General features: G+C 45.3%; 1 protein-coding gene across 1 annotated transcript in view; it reads left to right on the top strand.

The window, feature by feature from the left end:
- The window catches only part of LOC141047326 (uncharacterized), a 45,551-nt gene that overhangs the window by 14,284 nt on the left and 9,870 nt on the right, over positions 1 to 21,397 (top strand). Inside the window, exons 2-6 of the mRNA XM_073542386.1 lie at positions 13,761 to 13,910; positions 14,040 to 14,219; positions 14,304 to 14,427; positions 15,351 to 15,448; positions 15,642 to 15,732. Of these exons, the coding sequence (XP_073398487.1) occupies positions 13,761 to 13,910; positions 14,040 to 14,219; positions 14,304 to 14,427; positions 15,351 to 15,448; positions 15,642 to 15,732 (643 nt within the window). The remainder of the gene's footprint in view (positions 1 to 13,760; positions 13,911 to 14,039; positions 14,220 to 14,303; positions 14,428 to 15,350; positions 15,449 to 15,641; positions 15,733 to 21,397) is intronic.

The following is a 21,397-nucleotide window of genomic DNA, read 5'->3' as shown; positions in this document are numbered from 1 at the left end:
TCCAGTGCCCATATACCCATCACACATCCTCCATCCCATAGTCAACCATTATGACATCATAATGAGCGGCGGGGCTCGCAACCTATGATGACATCAGCGTCGCAATGGCAACCAGTGTGACATCATAATGATGGGCAGGGCTTGATACGCACACACTGTTTCCCCATTATGTAGATAGGGGCATTATGACATCATAATGAGGGGCGGGGCTTGACGCGCTCACACTTTTTCCCCAGTATGTAGATAGGGGCAAAATTGTTTGGTGAATTGGAACGCGCGGGGCTAAAATTTCGCCTCACAACATAGCTTAGGACGCTCTCGGGGTCCAGACGTGTGACTGTGTCAAAATTTGTGGCTGTAGCTGCGACGGTGCGGATGCCTATCCCGGACACACACACACACACACACACACTTGAGCTTTATATATTAGATATATATATATATATAGTAAAAAAAATTGTTGCAAAAAATAAAAATTAAGTGACAGTGCAAAAAGTCTCTCAATATATAATAATGTGCTTCATCCATATCTTCACACCAAATATCCCAGTATACTACATCTTTAAATCCTGACTGTGTACTTCATCCGGGACCACAGATACCAAGCCAAAAGGGGAGGAACCACATCATGAAGACGATTACTAATACCAGAGTAAATAAAGAAAAAAATTAATATTGACCCATAAAAGGAATTAAAAACAACAAATTAGACACCTAAAATTACAGAAACGGAACGAAGCTAAGGTGTTCATTGAGTCCTTACGGATGCACAGTTTTCAAGGTCCATATCCAACGTGCTTCACGTCTTGCCAGTGGATTGGTGACCTTGCCACCCCTAATATTTGCCAGAATCATATCTATACCCCTAATTTGCAGTTGTGAGGCATCACAATCGTGATATGCCTTGAAATGGCGGGGTAATGCTTTCAAGAGAGAGATATCCTCAATCTCCTTTGCGGCAACAATTCCCAATACATATTCACATGCACGTGTTTTTAAAGGACGTGTTGTTAGACCAACGTATATCAAAGGACAGGGGCAAGTTGCATAATAGATGACAGCCTTTTGTGTTACAAGTGATGGAATGTTTGATGGTATAAACCATCTCTCCATCCAAGCTCGAAAAAGTCTGGGCATGTATAATGTTAGGGCAAGCGACACATTTGCCACAAGGTCGATATCCCAAAGTTGGTGTGATATCAGAAAGAAAGGTGGATGGTTCATTAGTATAATAACTGTTACGGTTCTTCAGCACTGGACTACAGTGGGAGAGGGAAAACTAACCCTGCACTGATGCCCTACGATGGAGTGGGCGACCCATTCCTTGTGAATAGACCCACCGGCGATCCTAGGCTAATCTCAAGCGAAGACCTATAGATAGGGGGAAGGGGTCCCTGAAAGATATATGGACTGGGTACAAAAATGGGTCATCTCCTAACAGAAAACACAAAGAAGGCTGCAGAAACAAACTGAAAACAGAAACTAAGACTAGCAGAACCAGAGGTCCCAGAACTGCACTAATTAAGCACACAGAAAGCAAAGCAAGGCTCCAAGCCAGACTTCAAGTGGATTAACACTGCTGTCCAGCAAGGAATGGGAGACAGGTACAGGTTAATAAAAGGTGATACAATCACCTGACCAAAGGCAAAACCCAGCACCAGGGGAAAAAGACCAGCATCCAGAACACTACAAGAAAATGGCGGATGGTCACAAACTGAGCAGATTCTAACAGTACCTCCCCTTTAACGAGGATCCCCCGCATCCTCTAGGCCAAGCCTTAATCGGAAATCTCCTATGAAAAGCCTTAATTAATCTTGAGGCTAAGACGTCCACAGCTTTCACTCAGGAATTGTACTCGGGACCGAAAACCCTTCCAGGACACGAGATACTGTAAGCCTCCTCTGTGCCACCTGGAATCAAGAATGCGTGAAATCTCAAACTCACAGTCCTCATCAATTGGGGGAGCAGACGGCGCAACCACCTTGTCAGGCGTGTCATCTATCTTCAGCAAAGATACATGAAAAACTGAATTAATTTTCCAGGACGAAGGAATGTTCAATCTGACCGCTGCCGAGTTGACAATCTGAACCACTTTGAAAGGTCCTACAAACTTAGGCCCCAATTTTTTAGAAGGGATCTTTAAACGCAGAATCTTAGAGAACAACCAAACCATGTCCCCAGCAACAAACTTCGCCTCCCTCCTTTTCTTGTCAAAATATTTTTTAGACCTATTAGCCTGATTCAGATTATGGCGCACACTGGTCCAAACCCTTTCCAAATTTCCAGAAAAACTCTCCTCCTCAGGCACCGCTGCCCCAATTCTAGAAAAAGGACCGAAAGATGGATGCTTCCAAGTACAAAAAAAAGAACACCCCGCCAAAGACGTATGATTATTGAGAGCAAACTCAGCTAATGGCAGATATTCCGACCACATCTCCTGATTGTCTGCTACAAAACATCTCAAAAACTGCTCAATGTCCTGGTTCTTCCTTTCGATCTGTCCATTGGACTCCAGATGATAACCCGATGAAAATGACAAATGAACCTTAACTCTCTGTCACAAAAGGCACGCCAAAATCCAGCCACAAACTCTGTCTCCGATAGGGGACCAATGTCCGTGGGGATACCATGGAGTCTGACAATCTCTTTCACAAATGCCCTGGCAAGTGTCTTAGCACAGGGTAATTTATTGAATGGGACCAGATGACACATCTTACTAAACCGGTCTACCATGACCCAGATAACAAAAAAACCTCCAGAGACCAGTAGGTCGGTGATAAAATCCATTGCAAAATGCGTCCATGGGGAACTAGGAACCTCTAATGTGCACAGCAACCCTTCTGCTGGAGCATGAGAAGCTTTAGACCTAGCACACATGGTACACTGAGGCACCCACTTGACGATTTCTACTAGCCACCCCGGCCACCAGAAATTCCAACTGATCGACTTTCAAGTCTCGGCAATCCCTGGATGACCCGCCAAACAAGACTCATGACATTCCACAAACAAAGCTCTCCTCAGGGCTTTAGGCACAAATAATTTCCCATAAGGAATGTTGGTTGGTGCTGCATCCTGGGCTTTGAGAATACTATTTTCCAACTCAGAACCTAACGCTGCCACCACCACCCCTTTCTGCAGAATAGATTCATCCTTTTCAGTATTAACCGCTGGGGAGAAACTTCGAAACAAAGTATCAGCTTTAACATTCTTTGTCCCAGGGATATATGTCACAGAGAAATGGAACCAGGCAAAAAACAATGCCCACCTAGCTTGACGAGCATTCAAACTTTTAGCAGCATCCAGATAGATCAGATTCTTATGATCAGTGAAGACTTGTATAGGATGGCTAGCGCCCTCCAAAAAATGTCGCCAATGCTCAAACGCAAGCTTAATAGCCAGCAATTCTCGGTTCCCAACATCGTAGTTGAGCTCCGCCTCCGAAAATTTCTTAGAGAAGAACGCACAGGGATGTACCCCATACTCTCAGTCCTGTGACAGAACAGCCCTCACTCCTACTGATGAGGCATCCACCTCTACCAGAAAGGGCTTAGTCTCGTCTGTCTGGATCAACACAGGAGCAGAGCTTAACTTCTCCTTGAGATGCTCAAAGGCCTTAACAGCCTCAGGGGACCATTGGACAGTATTGGCACCCTTCTTAGTCAGATCAGTAAGGGGTTTGGCGATAACAGAAAAATTCTTCATGAATTTTCTGTAATAATTAGCAAACCCCAAGAATCTCTGAATTGACTTCAAGCATTCAGGTCTAGGCCACTCCAATACCGCCCGAACCTTCACCGGGTCCATCTCAAACCCATCACTGGAAACAATGTACCCCAAAAAGCTAATTTTCTGTACCGCAAACTCGCATTTCTCCAGTTTAGCAAAGAGTGAGTTTTCTCTCAGAATCTGCAGAACCTCGCGGACTCTAAGCCAATGCGACTCCAGATCGGGCGAGTAGATCAAAATATCATCCAAATAAACAATAACACTCCTACCGATCAACGGCCTCAGAATGTTGTTGATGAAATTTTGAAAGAATGCCGTAGCATTTGTAAGGCCGAAAGGCATTACTAGGCACTCAAAATGACCTTCTGGGGTATTAAATACTGATTTCCATTCATCGCCTTCTTTGATCCGCAGCAAATTATATGCCCCACGGAGATCCACTTGGCTCCAACCAATTGGTTAAACAAATCTGCAATTAGCGGCAAGGGATAAGGATTGTGCACAGTGATCTTGTTAATCTCCCTGAAATCCAAACACGGCCTAAGACCCCCATCTTTCTTTTTGACAAAACAAGAATCCCACAGCCACTGGGGACTTGGAGGGTATTATATGACCAGCAGCAAGACTAGTCTGCCGGTATTCCTTTAAGTCCTCCCTCTCGAGGATCGTCAGATTAAATAAATGACTCTGAGGGAGAGTATCACCTGGGACAAACTCAATAGCGCAATCATAATCTCTGTGCGGTGGCAGAGCTTGTGACTCAACTTCAGAAAAGACATTCCAGAATTCCTGAATGGGTTCAGGTAGCTCATTTTTCACCACAGCAGCGATGTGTACATCATAACATTTCCTATAACACCCCTGACCCCAGGATCTTATAGTATTTGATGTCCAGTCCAGTACAGGATTGTGCACATTTAACCAGGGTAACCCCAGGACAACTGGAAAAGGCAATTTATCAAGTACAAGCAAATCTAAAGATTCCTGGTGTTCCATATTCACAGTGAGTGGAAACCCGGTGACTTTTCGGGAAACGCACCCATGCTCTAGCAGTGTTATCTGTTAGGCGTCGGATTTCTGCGCTTTCTCTGCAGGGATCCAGACCCTCACATTCTGCAGTCTCCTGCTGTTTACCCACTGCAGAGGAGATTGCCTTGTAGCAAATCTCTCCTGAGGCTAAGTTCTTCTGTACTCCTACTGAGCATGCTCATGGGACGATCTCCCATTGGAGATCGGGAGTCATGTGTTCAGGTCCTGCTCCAAATCTCATTTGTCCATCTCAGAGATCTGGAGGCGTGCAGGAGGTCCAGGCTGCTATAAAAGGCGCGCATGGCTGTTCCGCCATGTGCTAGTATAGACTTACTTGCTGCTGTGTGTGTGAGGACAGATGCATGATTCTGGTAAATGACTCATTATGAAACCCCTTCCGTCTGACATTACGTATGTGGTTAGGGACTGAGTCTAGAATCAGCGCCAGCGCTCCTCTGCTGCAACATCCACAGCTGCTAGCGTCCGACATTATGCTTGCGCCTTGCCTTTGTCGTTTAGCCGCAGTGTCCACGCTGCGCTGCAGTAGCAGCCTCCTTTGCGTTCGCAGTTGCAACGCCGCGCACACGGTAGGTCTAGACGGACGTAGTGCCGCCGTCTTGGGCTACTCCTGTGACCTTATACCGTGTGTGCGTTTTTTACTGAGTACTGTGACTACAACAGGCTCAGTCATTTGTGTTTGTACTTTTTGGCATCTCTGTGAGTTAACTGAGATTGCTCTGCGCACCTGGGTGAAGTTTAACCCTGTGCGCATTTCCACCATATTGCTCCTGCCACCACTTAGCAGCGGTTATATCACCTACTGCACGGTGGACCCCGAGCGGCGAACGCACTTTATTATTTTTATTTAGTGCGTTCCACCGTTCCTAACAGTTATCAATCGCCACTACAGAAAAATGGGATGACAAAGGTACAGACTCAATCTTATACTTGTCAAGAAATTGTTGATCAATCAAATTCAGTGTAGACTCACAGTCCACCATCTGTCACGATCCATTTTTGGATCTGTGTCAGTTTGGGCTGCTCTGATATAAACTTTTTTTCCCTTCAGGCCATTGGGAGTTAATATCAGTTTTTGCGCCCGGTGGCCGCTGTTCTTACTGCATTGTTATTAATTATCTATGCAGGTGGGTACCACTCCTATTTCCCTTTTTTAAGGCCAAATGGTGCTGCAACTCAATGTTGGTGATACTCTTTCCTCTTTGGAGACCAACCAAGCTGGAGTCAGGAGCTGGCTGTGTGCGGTGAACTTTAGCTATAACCTCCATCTGCTGCCTTACTCTGCTGCTCGGAGCATTGGCTGCAGAGAAAGCTACGTTTGTTCTTTAGTTTATTTAACCCTTCAGTGTAAGTCGTATCTTTCCTTGTGTGTTATTGGTGCAATACACTTTTCCCTGTCTCGCCTCCTTGGGAGGGGGTTGGGGGTTTAGTTCAGGGCTAAACAGGAGACAGGGACAGGTCGAAGACTTGGGCCTCAGTACCATTAAGTGTACCCCCAAGTTAAGGAAAGTCAGGGCACCCCCCTTAGCCTGAGGGGCAGTTCAGGGGCCCAGGTTCCTTGACCCCTGTTTTCCCACTACTGCCTCGTGACACCATCACTTGAAAATCCATAGTATGATCATGACAGATAGAACTACCAGAGAAAGAAACTCCAGTGGACCGTAAAAATGCAATACGAGCGGGAGGGTTACTAAGCACTTTGTTTTTTCTTTTCCTGATTTATGCGACCTTCATATTGCTTGATAAAATGGCCAGTCTTACCACAATAAAGGCAGAGCCCCTCAGAGAACCTTCTCTCCCTTTCCTGGGGACGAGAGGACATTGCGCCAAGTTGTATCGTTCCCCGTAGTCCATGGGGGTCTCTTGAGAGACAGGACCCAGCATTATTGAATCCTCATTCTGCCTGTCTCTCAATCTTCTATCCACCCTGATGGATAATTGCATTATAGCCTCAAGTGTAGCATGTGCAGGGTATGCAATGAGTAAGTCTTTAACCCTGTTATTCAGACCTGATAAAAACTGACTTCTGAGTGCTGGATCATTCCAGCTGACTTCTGCAGACCATCGCCTGAACTGGGTACAATATCTCTCAGCGTCACCAGAACCCTGTTTCAAACGTCTGAGTTTAGCCTCGGCTGTAGCGACCCGATCCGGATTGTCATATATTAAGCCCATAGCAGAAAAAAACCTTTCTACTGACCCCAAACACAGGTCATCTGAACGCAATGAAAATGCCCAAACTTGCGGCTCCCCTCGCAATAAGGACATAATAATCCCCACACGCTGTAATTCAGCTCCTGAAGACCCGGGTCTAAGCCGAAAATAAAGTAAACATGCATTTTTGAACGAAAAAAATTCCTTCCGTTTACCAGTAAAACATTCAAGCAAGCTCACCTTAGGCTCTTCAGGGCAGACCCCTGGGCAATTACTCACATGCTGTTGTAAGCTGGAAACTTCCGTTAACCGTTGCAGGCGTTGAGCGAGATCTTGAACGCTGTTCATATTGCAGAACACTGGGAGGGTTTTGTTTGTTTTTTCTCGGGCTGGACATACTGTTACGGTTCTGCAGCACTGGACTAGGGTGGGAGGGGGAAAACTGACCCTGCACTGCGACTAGGCTGATGCCCTACGATGGAGTGGGCGACCCATTCCTTGTGATAGACCCACCGACGATCCTAGGCTAATCTCAAGCGAAGACCTATAGATAGGGGAAGGGGGTCCCTGAAAGATATATGGACTGGGTACAAAAACGGGTCACCTCCTAACAGAAACCACAAAGGAGGCTGCAGAAACAAACTGAAAAGAGAAACTAAGACTAGCAGAACCAGAGGTCCCAGAACTGCACTGTAACTTTGTATGTAACCCTACTTCTCATGTACAGCACCATGGAATTAATTACGCTATATAAATAATAATTAATAATTAAACACACAGAAAGTAAAGCAAGGCTCCAAGCCAGACTTCAAGCAGATTAACACTGTTGTCCAGCAAGGAATAGGTGACGGGTGCAGGTTAATAAAGGGTGATACAATCACCTGACCAAAGGCAAAACCCAGCACCAAGGGAAAAAGCCTGAACACTACAAGAAAATGGTGGATAGTCACAAACTGAGTAGATTCTAACAGTAACTTTTGGACAAGAAAATCCCTCAAATTCTTCGATCTACTGAAAGTGATCAAGGGTCGAGGGCCTACACATTTCGAGGGAATCGGATCAGATGGATGTGGGGAGGGTACAGACTCCCGAGGCAACGTGCAGGGATGGTCTGCTGTCCCATCTTATCCTGTTCACCACACGAAGCAGCGCGGTGACCAGAAATAGCAGCGCCGTATATATACTTCATTTTTCAGGAACGCAGCTCCCGCGAAGCAGTATATATACGGCGCCTGTTGGGAAGGTATTAACTTTTTTAAACCTATTAAATAATTAATAAAAAAGGCCCCTTCTGAGCCTAAAAAATACCAGTCCGTAGCAGCCCCTAAATTGGCACATTACATTTGATGCATCAATCCTGGCATTTTGCTTTGCGGGTGCATGGGCAATCGGGGTAATATTTTGGAGGGTTGATGTCAGCCTTGTAGTTCTCAAAAATGGGAAAAGACCCCACGTCGCTGTTTAAAATTATTTATTTATTTAGTATCCAGACTGATGTGTCCAGGCATCTTCACCATGCTGTTCCTATTGTATTTGAACAGTGATTGCAAAGATTTCAGAATTTTCCTGCCCCCCCCACAGCCCTCCTGCTGTGGTCTTCTGGTAAATGCTTTCCCAATGACTTTCATCATAGTCGGTACTCGATTCTGAGCATCCAATCTGCTTGATTCGAATAACGAGCACTCAAGCATTTTAGTGATCGCCCATCACTAGTGGATACAATTGACAACACTTCATGGAATTTGCAGGAATATGTAGCGAATACTCGCTGTATCTTCAGCTTTCGGGACCGGCTCTTCCTGTAAGTCTTCTTAAACCCTTTACCCCCAAGGGTGGTTTGCACGTTCATGACTGGGCCAATTTTTACAGTTCTGACCACTGTCCCTTTATGAGGTCATAACTCTGGAACGATTCCATGGATCCCGGTGATCCTGATAGTTTTCTCGTGACATATTGTATGTCATGTTAGTGGTAAAATTTCATTCATATATCTTGCGTTTATTTGTGAAAAAAATGGAAATTTGGCAAAAATTTTGAACATTTTGCAATTTTCCAACTTTGAAGTTTTATGCCCTTAAATCACAGAGATATGGCACACAAAAAACTTAATAAATAACATTTCCCACATGTTTACTTTACATCAGCACAATTTGGGAACCAAATTTTTTTTTCTTAGGAAGTTATAAGGGTTAAAAGTTGACCAGTGATTTCTCATTTTAAAAACACCATCTTATTTTTAGGGACTACCTCACATTTGATGTCACTTTGAGGGGTCTATATGATTGAAAATACCCATAAGTGACGCCATTCTAAAAACTGCACCCCCTCAAGGTGCTCAAAACCACAGTCAAGAAGTTTATTAACCCTTCAGGTGCTTCACAGGAATTTTTTGAATGTTTAAAAAAAATGAACATTTAACTTTTTTCACAAAAAATACTATTACTAATTATTACAGGTCCAATTTTTTTTATTTTACCAAGGGTAACAGGAGAAATTGGACTGCAAAAGTTATTGTGCAATTTGTCCTGAGTAAGCTGATATCTGATATGTGGGGGGGAACCACTGTTTCGACGCATGGCAGAGCTCAGAAGGGAAGGAGCGCCGTTTCTTTTTCAATGCAAAATTGGCTGGAATTCAGATCGGATGCCATGTCACGTTTGGAGTGACCCTGATGTGCCTAAACAGTGGAAACCCCCCACAAGTGACCCCTTTTTAGAAACTAGACCCCCCCTCAAGGAACTTATCTAGATATGTAGTGAGAACTTTGAACTCCCAAGGGCTTCACAGAAGTTAATAACGTACAGCCGTAAAATTAGAAAATCGTTTTTTCCACAAAAATGATCTTTTCACCCCCAATTTTTATTTTCCCAAGGGTAACAGGACCTAAAAAGTTATTGTGCAATTTGTCCTGAGTACACTGATACCCCACATGTGGGGGTAAACCACTATTTGGGCGCATGGCAGAGCTCGGAAGGGAAGCAGCGCCATTTGACTTTTTTTTGGCTGGAATTGGGATCGGACGCCATGCCGCGTTTGGAAAGCCCCTGATGTGCCTAAACAGTGGAAACCCCCCAGAAATGACACCATTTTGGAAACTAGACTCCCCCAAGGAACTTATCTTGATGTGTGGTGAGCACTTTGAACCCCAAAGGACTTCACAGAAGCTTATAACGCCCGGACGTGAAAATAAAAAAAATCATTTTTTCCACAAACATGATCATTTAGTCCCCAATTTTTTTATTTTCCCAAGGGTAGCAGGAGAAATTGGACCCCAAAAGTTGTCCAATTTGTACTGAGTAGGCCGATACCCCATATGTGGGAGAAAACTACTGTATGGGCACATGTCGGGGCTTGGAAGGGAAGTAGTGATGTTTTGGGAATCAGACTTTGATGGAATGGTATGCGGGTGTCATGTCGCGTTTTGGAGAGCCTATGATGTGCCTAAACTGCTGAAACACCAACAAGTGACCCCATTTTGGAAACTAGACTCCCCAAGGAACTTATCTAGATGTGTGGTGAGCACTTTGAACCCCCAAGTGCTTCACAGAAGTTTATAACGTAGAGCCATAAAAATAAAATCATTTTTTTTTCCACAAAAATGATATTTTTGCCTCCAGTTTTTTTATTTTCCCAAGGGTAACAGGAGAAATTGGACCCCAAAAGTTGTTGTGCAATTTCTCCTGAGTAGGCTGATACCCCCATATGTGGGGGTAAAACACTGTTTGGGCGCATGGCAGAGCTTGGAATGGAAGGAGCACTGTTTGACTTTTTCAACGCAGAATTGGCTGGAATTGAGATCAGATGCCATATTACATTTGGAGAGCACCTGATGTGCCCAAACAGTGGAAACCCCCCAATTCTAACTCCAATCCTAGCCCTAACACTAGCCCTAACCCTAGCCCTAATGGGAAAATGGAAATAAATACATTTTTTTTTAATTTTATTATTTTTCCCTAACTAAGGGGGTGATAACGGGGGGGTTTTATTTACTATTGATGGCAGGTTTTTATGTTTGGCAGCTGTCACATGATAAATTATGCTTTTTATTGTAAAAATAGTTTTTGCATCACCACATTTTGAGAACTATAATTTTTCCATATTTTGACCTACCGAGTCATGTGAGGTCTTATTTTTTGCGGGACGAGTTGACGTTTTTATTGGTACCATATTCGGGCACGTGACATTTTTTGATCGCTTTTTATTCTGATTTTTGGGACGCAGAATGAACAAAAACCAGCATTTCATGAATTTCTTTTGGGGGGGTGCGATTACACCGTTCTGCATGTGGTAAAATTGATAAAGGGGTTTTATTCTTTGGGTCAGTACGATTACAGCAATAACTCATGTGTTTTTTTATGTTTTGGCGCTTTTATGCAATGAAAACAATTTTATATAAAAAATAATTATTTTTGTATTGCTTTATTCTGCGAGCTATAACTTTTTTATTTTTTCGCTGATGACACTGTTTGGCAGCTCGTTTTTTGCGGGACAAGATGACTTTTTCAGCGGTACCATGGTTATTTATATCCATCTTTTTGATTGCGCGTTATTGCACTTTTTGTTCGGTGGTATGATGATAAAGCATTGTTTTTTATTTTTATTTTTTAAGGGGTTCACTAAAGGGGTTAACTAGTGGGACAGTTTTGTAGGGCGGGTCGTTATGGATGCGGCGATACTAAACCCCCCGGGGGGGACATCACTGTAATATGTCAGATCGCTGATCTGACAGTTTGGACAGCACTCTGTCAAATCAGCGATCTGGCAGGCGCTGCACAGGCTTTCCTCAACCCTGCTCTGTGCAGGCACTGAGGAAGCCGCCTCCCTGCAGGCCTCCGAAGGCCCCCGCGGCCATATTGGATCCAGGGGCCTGCAGGGAAGGAGGCCTCCGGAGCAGAGCTGCACATCGCGCTGCTTCGGGGGTCTCAGGGAAGCATGGAGGGAGCCCCCTCCCTGCCGATGCTTCCCTAAACCTCCGGTACACTGCGATTATGTTTGATTGCAGTGTGCCAGGGGTTAATGTGCCTGGTGTCAGCTATGATAATCAGCTGACAACTGGCCGCAATCAGCGGCGACCACCCCCCCGGAGCGCCGCTGATCGCTATGACGTACTATCCAGTCCCAGGTCACATGGACCGGATAGTACGTCATATGGCAGAAAGGGGTTAAACAATGCAGGAGAAGATCTGGAGACATCATGGAAAGGGAGTTAAAGTGTGAAAATGTACCTGTTGCCACGTTCTGGGGTTGGACGCCTTTTTTATGCATGCATCATGTCCCTTGGGTGTTTCTTATTTAGTGATTTTCACATGACAAGAAGATCCCAAATGTCAGAACCAATACACATGTGTGACATAAAGATAATAAATGACACAAGAAACAACAACAAAGGGAAATAAACAACCACCGCACGTCCATAGAGTGACAGGATTAATACTAGAAATCTATTGCACAGGGGATATCGCAGCCAATTCCCACAAGAAGAATCCTGGAAGCACAGAATTAGAAATGATTCTTTCTCCGCAGTTTCTATAGGACTTAATAGATTCCTAATTCCGGAGAGTAATAGAAATATGGCAGAAAACATAGGAAAAAAGTTCAGAGAGGAAGCATCATAGAAAGACATTGACATTACAGATGCTATTTAACCTTTTGGGAGAAAGTGATTCCAAGGAGTAAATCCAGAACTCTTCTCTGTAGAAGTTTCATGAAGCTATAGTGCAAATGGAGCGCCCCCAGGGCCATGGGTTTACTCTGTACCGGGCCGGTGTCTTAAAGTGATGTGTCACGACAGCAGTGACCCGGTCCGTGGCCCTGAGTGTCCATAAAAAGTGATATAAGAATAAAGTCTATGTGTAGATAAGTTCGTGACGCCACCTGTGGTACTCGGCAATAAAGGTGCTAGCCGACGCTGCAGTGTAGATCCTCTGGGACAGATGGTGTGATGCAGCAAAGATGTAATGGCTCTCCACAGGCAGAGCTGTAGTCCCAGGGAAGTTATGATAGATGTAGAGGTGGATGGTGTAGTGTTTAGGCACAGAGATGTAGTGGTGCTGAGCAGGTGATACAGGAAGAAGGCAGAGACAGCTGAATGTAGTTCCAAAGCTTTACTCACGTTTCTGGCATACACAGGTGCCCACTTCAGTGCCGTGTCCTCCAGGTGAGGGGCTCAGCCAACTCCCAGGCAGATGGAGTGCACCCTTCCAGCGCTCCACTCCGTATGTACCTTTTCTGAACGTCTCCTTACTAGAGCTAATCTGAAGTACATGTAGTTATGAATTACACTCAAGTTCCTCCTTCTTGCAGTTACTTACAACTCCACTCGCATGACAGCCGTAGCCTGATTCGGGGACTCCTATCATGTCCCGGCTCACACTCCTTGCTACTGTGTCGTTGAGTCTTAAGTGGGAATAAAATGGTCACAACTTCTATTCCTCCGGTTTCTGTTGTAGAACCATGAGCATTCACACAGCCTCGGATACCGGCGCCCGGCCTTTGGCGCATAAGCTTTGGGACGAACTCTCTCTCTCACGTTCTGTCTTTTCCTTTCTATCCTTCTGAAGAACTGATCCTTCTATCCCTTCCTTCCCCAGCAGCTCCAGCTCACAGGAGTTATGGAAGATGAGTCTATGAGGAACGTATTCAGCTGCCGACTCCGAGGAAGAAACTGCTTATTGTCTGTGGCCTAAATATATAGGTTTTATTAGTAGGTGTAAAGAAGGAAACTAAATACTGTAAAATAATAAATCTCCTGATATGTTTCCCTTATTATCTCCAGTAATTGTATCATTACACAGGATTGTAATGATGTTACATCGGCTCATCTTCTTATTCAGGTCTCTACAATATCGGATCCTCTCAGTGAAGATCTTCTATATAAGAGAATTTTCCTGATTTACCCTTCAAGGATGGATATGGACAGAGACAAGATGGCGGAGAGGATATTACACCTCACCCTAGAGATCCTCTTCCGGCTTACTGGAGAGGTGAGAGATTCTGATGACGTCACATTACATCATTCTTATCTATGGGAATAACAGATGGACAGAACTGGAGAGGTGAGGACTCTGGGAATGTCTGTAGTGAGATTTATTAATGTGTCTCTCCATAACCAGGATTACACAGTAGTGAAGAAGACCTCTAGTGAGCGCTGTCAGGATCCTGTGTCTGAGGGATGGGGAAGACCCCTGAGCCCAATCATGGGGCCTCCACCTCACCCCCTGATACATGAGGACATCAATGACCAGAAGATCCTAGACCTCACCTACAAGATGATTGAGCTGCTGACTGGAGAGGTGACACTGCTGGGAATTCTGGGACATTATACAGTAACGCTATGAAGGAATTGGGGGGGATGATGGTATCATTGTATGTGTCAGGTTCCTATAAGGTGTCAGGATGTTGCTGTCTTTTTCTCCATGGAGGAGTGGGAGTATTTAGAAGGACACAAAGATCTTTACAAGGACGTCATGATGGAGGTTCCCCAGCCCATCATATCACCAGGTAATGGACAGGAATAAATACACTCGGCCTGTAATTATGTGTATACATACAAGAATGGAGTAAATCAATCCACCAAGATAAGTAAAAGAGAAATATTTTCATTAGACAAAATATATGAAAGGCACCATAAGACATTAAAAGAGCCATATCAATGACAGAGCTATAGAAGACAAGGAATCAGGTGCAATAAAAAATCACGTGCAAGTACACAGGTACAACATAGTTAGAGCCTGGTAGTAAAACATGTAGATTAACTAAAGTGACAGTGCTTCAAGTCTATCCAGGAAAAAAAGTTAGTGAGACATGTGGTCGTGTCAGCTTAAGTACAATAAGTAGGATGTCCCATATACCATCATAGTCATAGTATGTGCTGGTGCTGACCCTGGTAACACAAGAATCACATGAAGTCAATGCTTTTATCCATAGCTGTCCTGCAGATCTTACATGTGGCCCCAACACAGGTTTCGTGTGGGCTTCGTCAGGGGGCTACCACATATGTCTCACTAACTATTTTTCCTGGATAGACTTGAAGCACTGTCACTTTAATCTACATGTTTTATTACCAGACTCTAACTATACTGTACCTGTGTACATGAACGTGATTTTTTTTTGTTGCACCTGATTCCTTGTCTTCTATAGCTCTGTCATTGATATGGTTCTTTTTAATGTCTTTTGGTGCCTTTCATATATTTAGTCTAATAAAATATTTCTCTTTTACTTATCTTGGTGGATTGTTTTTATTCCATTCTTGTATGTATACAAATTGTTGGGAGTAATTTTCATGGCTATTGCCTTTGTTGGTCTGGTTACATATGCCTTGGACCACCTGTAATAGAATGTGTTCTTTCCTAAATATTTTGTATTAGGCTTGTAATTATCTGTATGTAAAGAATGAATTCAGTCCCTGTTTGTGTTTCCTCCAGATCTATCCAATAAGATGACAACACCAGAGAGATGTCCCCGTCCTCTTCTTCCACAGGACTGTAAACAAGAAGATCCCATTATTCCAAAGGATCATCAGGTAGATGGAGATGTCATGAGATCTCCCCTGTGATGTGTAGACGGCTGTGAAGGTCTTGTGCTCAGTCTTGTTTTATTCACCAGTATTATATGTTTTATACTTGTGTAATGAGAACGGTGGAGATGGCAGGATTAGAGCTGATCATAGATGTGACTTCTCCATCTGTCTGTGACTTTTACAATATTTGTTTCAGGGTGAAGATCTGACCCATATTAATACCACAGAGACATATGTGAGGGGCGATGAGCGGTGTAAAGAGGAGATTCCTACACATGACTACCCAGGTGAGTAGTAACCACTAAATGCAGAGAAGTCATAGATTCTTCTCAACTGCCAAGTGTGGCTGCTTTATCGGTGGTGTAGTCCGGCCGTATCAGAATCGTGTGATCACCATTTTGTCTCTAGATCACAACATTCTCCTCCACCCAAAACTTTTCTAATTACTTTGGGGATTGAAAGCCCTTTTTATAGAACTTACAACCTGATGGATCCACCTACCCCCTGAGTTTAGGAGACGCTGACCGTTACCTGCCCAGGTGTGTTAACTTTAAAGCCAGATGCCAGCATATGTAGAATGTGCTGACAAGTTAGAAAATCACTTCAAGAAAAATATTATGATTGGCCTGTAAGAGAAAGTGGAGGGTAGTGATACTGTTGGCTTCCTAGAACCCTGATATTTTATTGGATGAATCTACCTTCATTTTCTTCTGTTCTGATGAATGTGCTCATATGGTACCTACAAGACCAAATCCAGCCTTTCCGGCCAAACTTCACTTTTATGATCAACAACATTAAATGTGAGTCAGGCCAAGTGTGAAATTCTGTGTTGTGAACATTTTTGACCTGGCTTCTGAGTTTGCGCTCCCTCTGGTGGTTGCTGCGGGTAATGGAGCTGGTTAGGTTGACAAAAGTCAGTTACCTGAAGAGGATGATTGGAGGTCAGGTGTTACAGACTGGGAAGATTTAAGTGGGCAACCTTCCCTCAATTAATGCTGGTGATTTGGTTTCTTCCTGTGCATGTGGAAGTCTGCCTGCCCCCTGCTTGGTCCTGCATCGTTCAGATAAGCTATTTGTTTGCTGGAATCTTTTTGCTTTTGATCCAGTTTTTGCCTTTCTCTGATTTCTGCTTTGCTGGTGTTAGTTCAGCCTTGTTCCCTGCGGGGACCTGTGCTGGACCTGCTCCATATGCCACAGCTCATGTCAGTGTGTTCAGTATTGCTAATCCCCTGCTATATCGGTATCTTTTGTTTTGCTTCCAGTTCACACAAGAATTCTGATCTAGTGGGGGAGAGGTCGTGTGGCCTCAGTATTTTTGCCTATCAGACGTGTTGGATTTTTCTTAGGGTTTTTTGCGTTATTGCAGACAGTATCTTTCCTGTCCTGTTCTATCTAGACAGTTTGGGCCCCATCATTTGCTTACTCTATTTTCTGCCTGTGTTTGTGCCTCATCTTGTCTCACTGGCAATATATGTTTGGGGGCTATCTATTCCTTTGGGGTTCTACTCTGGGGCAGTTTAGCTTCCCCCTTTCTTGCTTTAGGCTTAGTTAATTGTTTGGCTGTGCCGAGGTGTCTAGGGCATCGTAGGTACGCCGCACGGCTAATTCTATTTGTGTTGTCAGTTTAGGGGTCTGCAATCCGCTTAGTTACCAACCTCTCTGGTTATCTGGTTGCCTAGCCTATTCCCCAGCTATCCTCCTCGGTTACCTAATCATAACATTTCTGTACAATAACAACACAGTTTCCCTTTATCCTGACTCTTCAGTTTCTTTTAAAACTGACTAATTTCAAACAGGATTGTGATAAACTACATAAAAACATTACACCTGTGCCTTGATATTGTGGCACCCCGGTTGCCACAGTGACACTGCCTCCCTCTAAGGGGTCATGCCAGGTAACACAGTACATGACAATTCTTGCTGCAGGCAAGAAAGGGGAGCATCCTTATAAATTCTGGCCAGCAGGTGGGATTAGTGAGTCAGTAAGAAGACAGCTGAGAGTAAACAAGATAGTTGTCATGGAAACGGGAGCAGTTGGAGCTCATGACAGTTGGAGTTGGTCTGTGGAGAGGGAAGGGGCAGGAGGAGAGACAAGGGGCTCTGGGGAACTAAAATTGCGTATAGCTGACCCCAGAGCAAAGCACTGATAAAACAGGACGCAAAAGTCCTTGGCTGGGCGGGTACTGTATGCCCTGACAGCCGAATCCGGAGTGCAGGGGACTGCAAGTTCCTTGGCCACACTAAACACCTGACGGCACGGCAGAAGACCAAAAGCCTGGGACTGACAGTGAAAAGGATAGTGCCCGTGATAAAGGCTCACGCTGTCTGCCATACAGGTTAGCAATCATCACACAGGAGAGGGCCACAGATTAGCTACAAGCAGCAGGGACCCGAAACCAGAGCGCAGAAGGAAGATCCCCACCCACACCTGGCAGGGTGGGTCCCCTGAATGCCTCCAGGTGAGCTGGATTCAATCCATCATCTGTATGTGGTACCCTGGATTGCATTTACGTTCAAGTAAAAGGTAAAGAAAACTGCACCTCTCTGTGTCCTTCACTTTTCCTCTGCACCCCAATGTACACCACCATCTGAACACTCAAATATATTTGCCCTGGGGCCCTGCTCTACCCGTGGGGAGCTGAACCATCTTTTCTGGGTCACCATCAGCCCCAGTGGACCAAAACCTCAGAGTCGGCCACTCATTGCCGAACACCATGGGTGGCGTCATGATTAAACACCATATAACCTTCCTCTATATTTTCTTACTGGACGCCCAGGGCCACGGACCGGGTCACTGCCACCGTGACATCCCCTTTTAAAGAACCTGACTGGCCCGGTACCCAGTAACCCAAGGCCCTGTGGGGTGCTCCAAAACTTGGCGTCAAGAACAGGATCGTCGAGCTCGGCAAAGCTGAGTACTAGGAGCCCGGCAAAGCTGGGTTCTCTGTGCCAGAGACTTTATTAAATTGTGTGCTAGAGACTTTAATGAACTTTCAAATTACCGCCATAACTGCGTCACACAGTGCATGCGAGCAGAGAGGGGCGTGCAGTCGTGGGCGGAGCCAGAAAAAGAGAATGACGCGAAGCCCTGCCTGCGCTCTGACGTCAGGGGGCGAAGTGAAGCTGGAGCTGCACTCTACTGTGAGCGAGTGAAAAGTAGGAAGATCCGATTTGGAGACCAGGAGGTGCTCAATCCAGCCCGTCTGAGAGCAGCTGTTGACAACAGTAAAGGTAAATGGAGCTTGGCTGAGGTTCACTGAGGGAGGAAGAAAATTCCCAACTCGGGTGGAGATTCAGCAGTGGTTGCAGCCGCAGCCTCCACAATGCCACTATCAATGCCATATATACCAGGAGCGGCCTGGTGACCGCAGTACTCAGGGGAGTCAAACACCCTGAGCGATTTTAAGGAAAGACTATGTAGTTTGTTGAAAGTGTACCCCCTGTGTGAGGGTCAGAAACTCAGTATCCTCATTGGCCAGGTAATTGGTGCGGCTCAGAGGGAAGTAAAGTCCTGGCCGGACACTGATAAAGGAACCGTCAAACAAATCTTGGCCAGACTAAAGGACACTTTTGACACCTGCACTGCAGCAGAGAAAAAAATGAGATTCTGTGGGTGCAAACAAAGGGGGCAGGACAGTATACAGGACTCTGCGCTTAACCTTCAAGAGGCGCTACGGGCCATAAAGCAGGTGGACCCTGAGAGCGTGCAAGATGAGGATAGATTACTAACAGCAGTTTATAGAGGGACTCCAGTCTAACAATCAAAGGACACAGCTGCGCATAATGGCCCTACAAAATCCTGAATTGGACTTTGCACACTTTAAGGATAGAGCCATCCGGGTGCTGCGTGAACCAAATCCTAGCAGCACAGAGCCCTCTAGAAGTCCAGCAATTACATACCAGCAGGAGGCAGCATCCTTTCCCGAGACCCCTATTGAGACTGACACGCCGGCCCAAGAAGATGACTCTGCTGCAGACCTACGTCTCCAGGTCAAGGAACTAACTAATAGTGTGGCTGCACTCACAAAAACTGTGCAGTCCCTACAAGTGGCTTCAAAGAAGAAGATCCAGCTGGCCTCCAGTTCAGATGATGTCACATAGCGACAGCAGAGGAGAATCCCACCAACCAGAGGGAGAGATAGCGATCGTTACGACAAGGACGGACAGCCCATCTGTCGCCACTGCAACAAGGCGGGACACATAGCAAGATTCTGTTAATTAAACAAGCAAACCCTGGGGCAAAGGGCCAACCCTCAGGAGTAATACGACCAGGCCCACGAAGCTGGCGAGACAAGTCCGTGGAAGGACGGCCGATCCTGCCCGTCGTTCTTGATGACACCCCAATGAACGCTTTACTGGACACCGGCTCCCAGGTGACAACGATGCCATATGTCCTCTTTAAGCAGTAAGCAGTACTGAGCTGATTCAGACTGTACTTACAGCCCAGATGAAGACCTTGCCATCGTTGCCAGCAATGATCAGCCCTTGCCTCAGATGGCATATAAAGAGGTGACCATCAAGATTGGCCGAGTAGAATTGCAGTCGCAAGGTTTGATTATAGTTGACATTGACAAATGAGTGCCCTCCTATGATCACTTTAGGCACTAATGTAATTGAAAATTGTCTTGGAGAAATTATTGTTTTGTTACAACAGGTAGCCGAGACCACCAGCTCCAGTCAGCAGCGGGTCCTGCAAAAGGAGATCAGAGCCCTGATGCAGAGCTGTCTGGTGGAGAAGTTGGCAGTGTTAGAGTAAGTGATCCTTTCCCCATTACAGTACCTCCCAGAAGTGAAATGTTAATTTTGTGTTGGGCAGCAATAGGCCTCAGGGGTCAAGATTACCAAACCCGGGTAGAACCCATGTACTCTGATAGTATGATAGTAGGCCCACTATCCTGACAGCCAGAGGGGTAGTTGATGTCCGTAAGGGGAGAGTACCAATACGCATATTAAATTGTGGGGAGAGAGAGGTCCATTTACCCCAGTACGCCACCCTTGCTAAGCTGTTCACTGTTAGTAACAATGCAATAGAGGCAGCTGAACCCCTGCTTCCATTTGACAAGGTGGAAGACAATGGCTGAGAAGGGCAGCAGGAGGATTGGTGTCAGCAGCTACACGTAAGCACTGACTCCACCCCTTCGCACCAAAAGCATGGGGCTTACCAGGTGGCTTGAGAATTTCAACGGGTCTTCAGCAAACATCCTCTAGACTTTGGACAGGCAAAAGGGGTTCAACACCATATCCCCACCAGAGATCATCCACCCATTAAAGAGAGGTATTGGCCTGTACCCCAGCACACCATCAATGTGCCAAGGGAATGTTACGGGAGATGAAGGAGGCTGGGGTAATCAGAGATAGTTGTAGCCCTTAGCAGCTCCATTAGTCCTCGTTAAAAAGAAAGCTGGTACCATGAGAATGTGTGTAGACTACAGGCGGATTAACAGCATTACACATAAGGACGCTTGCCCATTACCCAGAATTGAGGAATCACTAGCTGCGCTGAGAAACGCTAACTATTTCTCTACCTTAGATCTCACCAGTAGGTATTGGCAGGTTCCCGTGGCAGAGGCACACAAAGAGAAGACAGCATTTACAACACCAATGGGCGAATTTAACTACATGCCGTTTTGGCTCAGCAATGCTCCAGGGACATTTCAGCGGTTAATGGAATGCTGCCTTGGACATAAAAACTTTGAAACAGTTCTGCTGTACCTGGTCTTCTAAACTTACGAAGACCATTTGAAGCACCTAGCTGAGGTATTCGAAGTCCTGTCCAACTTTGGCTTCAAAGTAAATCCGTCCAAATGTCACCTTTTGAAGCCCAAGGTGCAGTACCTAGGCCATATGGTAAGTGCGGAAGGTGTGGCACCAGACCCTGACAAAGTCACCGCTATTCGCGACTGGCAAAGACCCAGCACCATTCATGAAGTAAGGCAGTTTCTTGGGTTAGTA

Source organism: Dendrobates tinctorius, unplaced genomic scaffold, assembly GCF_039654945.1.
Source record: "Dendrobates tinctorius isolate UK_male_01 unplaced genomic scaffold, ASM3965494v1 ptg000126l, whole genome shotgun sequence".
NCBI classification, from domain to species: Eukaryota; Metazoa; Chordata; class Amphibia; order Anura; family Dendrobatidae; genus Dendrobates; species Dendrobates tinctorius.
This window is presented reverse-complemented; position numbering and strand designations above follow the sequence as displayed.